Source organism: Ruditapes philippinarum, unplaced genomic scaffold (genome assembly GCF_026571515.1).
Source record: "Ruditapes philippinarum isolate M1 unplaced genomic scaffold, ASM2657151v2 ctg2122_1_1_1_1, whole genome shotgun sequence".
NCBI lineage: Eukaryota > Metazoa > Mollusca > Bivalvia > Venerida > Veneridae > Ruditapes > Ruditapes philippinarum.
In genome coordinates, this window is record NW_026859915.1 from 127,501 (window position 1) to 134,000 (window position 6,500).

The 6,500-nt window shown below is 31.3% G+C and overlaps 1 protein-coding gene across 1 annotated transcript in view; it reads right to left on the minus strand.

Annotated features, from left to right (window-relative positions):
- Positions 1-5,757, minus strand: part of LOC132758273 (transmembrane protein 94-like) — a 47,960-nt gene extending 42,203 nt beyond the window's left edge. The window contains exons 1-8 of the mRNA XM_060749834.1: positions 5,665-5,757; positions 4,819-5,051; positions 4,248-4,396; positions 3,582-3,775; positions 2,961-3,115; positions 2,252-2,354; positions 1,985-2,071; positions 1,612-1,725 (exon numbers count right to left, since the gene is read on the minus strand). Coding sequence (XP_060605817.1) covers positions 1,612-1,725; positions 1,985-2,071; positions 2,252-2,354; positions 2,961-3,115; positions 3,582-3,775; positions 4,248-4,396; positions 4,819-5,051; positions 5,665-5,667 — 1,038 coding nt within the window. The 5' untranslated portion in view covers positions 5,668-5,757. The remainder of the gene's footprint in view (positions 1-1,611; positions 1,726-1,984; positions 2,072-2,251; positions 2,355-2,960; positions 3,116-3,581; positions 3,776-4,247; positions 4,397-4,818; positions 5,052-5,664) is intronic.
- Positions 5,758-6,500: the final 743 nt, after the last annotated feature.

Consider the following 6,500-nt stretch of genomic DNA (forward strand, 5'->3'; position numbering starts at 1 on the left):
GTCCCGGTAATGGGACACCCCAAAACCCTTTGGGCCCCCGTTTTCATAGATTTTTGAAAGCTTTCCCAATCTTTAAAGGGCCCCTTTTTTTTAGGAAAAAAAAATTTTTTTTTTTTCCCGGAAATAAAAGGGTTTTTGGGGGATCCCAAAAAATTTCCCTTTTTTTTCAAAACAAACCCAAAAAAAAAACCAAAAAGGGAAATGAAAAAAAAAATACCAAAAAAAATTTTTCAAGCATAAATTTTAAAAAACAATATCTTTGATTGAATGAAAAAAATGCAAAAGTTGCCCCAAACCCAACCCTTTTTTAATTTTTTTCCCTACTAAACTTAAAAAATACCCCAGTTTAAACTTAAAATTTTTGGACAAAGAAAAGTGAGGGGGGGAGGGTTTAAAAAACAAGTTTTAGGGGCCAAAAATGGCGATTTCCCCGCTTTAAAGTGGATGAAAATTAAGTGCTTTTAAACCCATACTTTTTCAAGCATGAATTTTGGCCCCCCCTAAATTTCAAAACCCCCCCAACGTTTTGTTTTTTTAAAAAAAACGTTGAAATTTAAATTTTTTCCCCATAAAAAAAATTTAGAAATTTCCCTACTGAGAACCCGGAGTTTGGGAAAAAAAGGTTTTTTAAATCAATGACTTAACCCCCCACAGAAACCCCGAAAAGGTTCCAAAACATAAAAGGTTTTTAAAAAAAAATGATAAACAAGATTTTAAAAAAAGAAACCCCTCATTTGCTTTTGTCCCCAAAAGTAATTTTTTCAGATTATTTTTTTATATTTTTTCCCTTTTTTTCCCCCCCCAACCCAAATTTTTTTTTACCTGGATGCACTTTTTACAAACCTTCCCTTTAACCAAAAAATCACGCCCCTTTTTTTTTTCCCAAAAAAAAAATTTAAAACTGGAAAAAATTTTTACTACAACCCGAAAAAATATTTTAAAGTTTTTTAAAATTCTGATAGAATTTAAGGGGAAAAACCAAAAAAACAGGAAAATAAAAACGAGGGAATATAAAAATTTTTAACAAACCCGTTTAAATTTTCAAATTTTAAAAATAGAATTTTCTAGATAAAAAAAAAAAACCAACCCAAAAAAACCCTCTGTGTGTCAAAACTGTGGTCACCACAAGAGACTGAAAAAAACAACAACAAAAAAAAAACAATTTTGTTAAATTTTCAGCAATAAGAAGGAAAGATATTGGCAAAACATAATATAAATATGAATAAAACTATACTTAGTTAGTTCCAAAGACATTATTTATTTAAATGTAATTGTTTTGCAGTTTTTATGATCAAAAGAAGGCATCTGGTTCTTGAGTAGAATTTCCTACCTTCTTGTCTTAAAACCCAAAGGATTTGTTACTTAAAAATCTATCAAATTTCTTTCTCAAACATTATCACTAAAATGGAGAAATGAACTATTCAAATACATCAAATTAAATAAAGTTCTTGTCAAAAAAGTTGTGTCTGAAAAAAGGAGGCTCTGGATTATCAAGTGAAAATATACTTTGACATGAAAATAATATGCCAAATGAACAATACACATTTACATAAAAGAATTTTTGAAACATGTAATTATATGATGGATACAAATTGGTTAAATTCCCCATACCTTAGCTCCTTTCCCAGCCTCAAATGCTGTAAACACTCGTGCTTGACCATAGAAGTTAATCAGTAGATACATTACTGGTATGATCAAAGGTACTATGGGAAATATTGCTTGAACCTGAAATTGTAACGGAAAATATTGAAAAATACTCCATAGAAACAACTTCCAATAATTATTCATTATTTTTGGTATGAAGGCTTATATATAATTTGAGAAAGATATTTGTGAGATAAAAATATTTCCTTTTTCTTTAAGTCAATGAAATGAGTTCACACAATTTTCTGGCATCATGAGTATAAAATTTTCTAAACAATGGCAAAATATTTTATATACAGAAAAAAGATAAAAATAATAATAAGATTCTGTACTAATTTACCTGTAATGTAATGATCATTTCTGTCCAGTGTCCAGTATGGCCCTTTAGATGGATCAGTCTGACAACATTGGTCACAAACATAATCAACTACAATTAGTAAAAGAACACATGAATAAATAGTATGGATGCATTCTTAAGAGCAAGGGAGGCAATCCAAGTATTTCATTTCAAAAAGTTCATCAGGATTAATGTTCTTTTCAGTGAAAGATGACAAATTAATTTTTTTAATGTTCCTTTTCTGGTTCAGAATGAAACAACTGCACATACCAGTACTACAGGAACAATCCTATGACCAATCCATTTGGTCATTATAGTATACTTCTCATGTTCTACAATACTGGGCGGGCGATGAGTATCTTGAAATATATGTCTGTAACAAAATAAAACTTCTATGGATTACATAGCTGCTTATCTGTTTGTTTTTTTACATTAATTTTAACAATTTTTGGTCAGGTATCCGTACTGGTCCACCTAATTGGCTGTCCTGGATAACTAACCAGTAATGAAAATTTCTCTGTAAATGACCAACTATTAATCCCACAAGATTTCTGAATGACCATTAGTCTCAAAGCCCAAGAATCATTGTCACAGAATAATTTTGCCTATCCCGATGATCAAACCAGCGACTTTTGATTGCAAATCTAATGCTCTCCCTATTGAGCTAAGCTGAGGTGGATAGGATTACACAGCATCAAAATGGTTCATATTACAAAATACTGTTGCAGACCAGAGCACTCCTGTCTGAATAACAGCTCAAAAGCCCCTTTTTAAACAACAAATTGTCATAAAAGAATTCCAACTAAATCTTAATCACTGTTGTTCATTTAAAAATACATTCTCATTACCTATTGTAATAAGTTTTATTTCAATTTCAAACTTATCCATATTTTTGCAATAAAAGAGAAGTTCATTTTATTTTAACTACTTTATAAACATAGTGCTTAGTCTGCTACATGTACCTAACATTTTATCTCACCTCAAGCATTTTACATATGGTGTTTCAAGGAGTAAGAATTTCTGAGTTTGAGTTGGAGCTCGAACTTTTGGCATGTTGTAGATATCAGTTTGTATATCAGGGGAGAAAACCTCTCCTTCCTCCAGAATAACTGTGTCCATACCAACACCTATACTCTAAAATAATGTTTATACAAATATTCTAATTACTTCAAAATATAATAACTATTAAATTAGCTTATTTTCAAGGGTGTAAGAAGAGAAGTATCAATGGGCATTTCATAATGCTTCAAGTCAAATGGGATTCAAAGCTAAGCAGAAATTGTTTAAGCTAACATACATGTATATAATGTATCAAATACTGAAACTCTTGTCAGTAGAGGCCGCCATGAAAATTTAACCAAGCTTTTAGGGAAAATAAAAAAAATAAATAAACCAGTACATGTCAAACCTCTCTGTAAAAACACAATCAGTAGTCTTTCAGATAATTTTGCACACAGAAACTAACATTACCACCTTTTCACGACAGCTGTCCGATATAATTGTATTAATAAAGATGTGGTCTTTAGCACATGTAAGACTGTACAACTTAAAATGTCTAACATCATATACATGATTATCAAAATAGTATGGTCAAACATACCTTTAAAAGTTTACACCTTGCAGGTGCTTTATGTCCAGGCCTCAATAATATGACATCTCCTTTAACTAGCAATGGGGTTGGCATATTATAAACATTTCCTTCTCTTAGAGTCCACACTAAGGAGAGACAAGGAGAAGATGGGGAGTCTATTCCTGGAAAATATGGCCTGTTCCATGTATTGTATTTCATGCAAGCTGAAAATAAAAGACAAGTAATTATTAAAATTGGAAGTTCAATGCAGTTGTCAATTCATGATCTCATTCTAATTATTAATAATTTATTACTTTCTTATTTATTTTTTTGTTTTGTTGGGTTTTATGTCACACAAACACAGAAGGACTCATGGCTACTTTCCAGTTTTACTAGTTGAAAAAAGACCTCAGGTGCCCCTTCATGCATTATTTCAGGCACAGATGGACACCCGAGTAGAACCACCTACATAAGTACATTCCATAAGCCAGCTGGATAGCTTCCTCACATGAAAGAATCCAAAGTTCCTAGCAGGATTCAAACCAACAGTGGTGAGGGGCAAGTGGTTTTAAATCAACAACCTTAACCACTGGGCTACAAGTTTTTGTCATGAATAAAATACAATGAAGATACTATCACATTTTTTTCTCTAAACACTTTCATTTGTAAAATTTAATATTGCTCTTATACACTTACAGGCCAGTCTCTTCAGAATTTCCTGGAGAAGGCGGACAAATTCATATCTCTCCTGTGAGGCATTGTGTAGTGCTATCCAAACATTCCCTGCCACAGACACCAGGATTATACATGCTTCAATAACTATCCATATGCTGTCATTGCTGCTTCTGTAAAAAAAACACACAAAAAACACATAAAATCACCTACATTGTATTATCACTTCAAAAAACTAATATAATAATTGGACAAATTTTATAGGATAATTCAACCTGTATATAATGTTAACACAGCTGAGAAGGAATTTTATATAAAGAAGTCTCTATTCCATATAATACTCTTTCTTACAAATTTTGATATACAAGTACCTATCTTCAGTATTTAGTTAATATACTTCTAAATTGTCGATCAATTATATTACACATTTTTCTTATGATAAAATATAGCATTTAACATATTCAATGGAAATTTGTCATGGTAACAAGCAATGATGTACAACATGTGATCAGCTGATTAACTACCCCTACATAAGGCTTGAAAATACATATATACCAAACAAATTCCACGTAAAATTAATAGAAAATATGCTCACTTTGTTTCACTAAAACCATAAGCAACAAGTAGAGCCACAGCTATGAGAACAGCTAACACAAGTGTTGTCCAGTGATACAGATTCCGTACAACACCATGATGAAATACTGACAGATATCTTCTTAAGCTTCTTGACTGTTTAACACTTAATGTATATGTTTCTAGCTCTGATGTAAGTTCTTCATGTAATAGTTCTAGAGCTTGAGACATGGAGTATGACCTCACTTCCTCCTCCTGTAAATATATTATGTAAAAGAAAAGTTTGTTAATTCATGTATTTACATCAACTGATACTACCAGACTAACACAACACAGTTTGTATTAAGACCCCCACAGTTACACGTTTAAATGGATTAAGTTCGATTTTTATTCTACAATATTTTTTATTGTTTAATTGAAATGACCATATTGTCTATCAATATCGCCGAAGCTTTACGATAGCGTGAAAATCTAAGGCTAGCGGGAAAGCCCGATTATCACCAAAACGCGCAAAGGATTGTGGGTCTGAATCGGACGCTCGTCTATTTTCAGAGTTTCCTATCCGTTGTTTATATACCTTATATTTAGCTCTATGATATTAGTCAACTGACATATCAACAAAGTCGTATCACAAAAAAAACTCACAGCCACATGAATATATTCTTATTAGCTTTTCAAACAGTCATTATGTAGTAAATCTATGCAACCCGTATAAATAACCTTGTCCTGTTATTCAAAACAAGATACGAAAATATTTTGCACGAAACGACTTTAAGAATGTAAACACTATTCATTCAAAACATTTAATGTAGATGCATTTAAATATTGTTCATGATATAAAGAAATCAAATTAAAGATAAATCATTACCATACTGAGGCAATTATCTCTAAACACGTTCTTTCGTTAAGAAAATACCATGTCAACTGTAGTCATAAATTTTAAGGACGAATCTTCGCGCCATAAACTACTGAAAAGTATTTTAAATGCCAAAAAGAACAGGCAACCTCCTTAATCTGTTAATGACTTTATAAATATGCTATGGAAATGTAATCTTGCTCTTTATATATTATAACCAAAAACTAGAATGAATATTTGCTGCTCTTATCATTTTCTAGCTTTACAAGTTCTAAATTAAATGTAGCATTCCTGTTCAAACTGGGACATACTATATGTCCCAGGTTCAAACCATGCCACCAAATTTTCATGGAAATTTTAAAAATGTATTTAAAAGTAAAGTTTTATAAGATGAACAAAGTTAGTAATTTATACTCTGCAAATAGCTCTTAAATGCATGTTAATTACCAAAAGGGCCAAAAATATGCAAAATAGCCCATACAGTGTTAGTCATGCAGTATTTTATGCAGTATTTTATGCAGTATACTATATGCCATATAGTATGACCCTTGATTGGTGAAATAAAATTATTCTATTCTATTCTTCTATGCAGTAGTAAATACAGTGATCGAAACGTACTATCTCACACAACTTGTAAATTTATCACTCAAATCTTTTAACCTTTCTTAAAATCTTCGTAAATCATTCTAAAGTTTGATTTTCTTGAAATATTTTGGCTCATCAGGAAGCATGCAGCTTTAAGTGAGTACCCTAATATATGGCATTTATGGATTTTTTATTATCAAAGTGAACAATAGAATGATATTTGAAACAATAGTGCCATGGTGACCCTTTATCATTCACTAGAC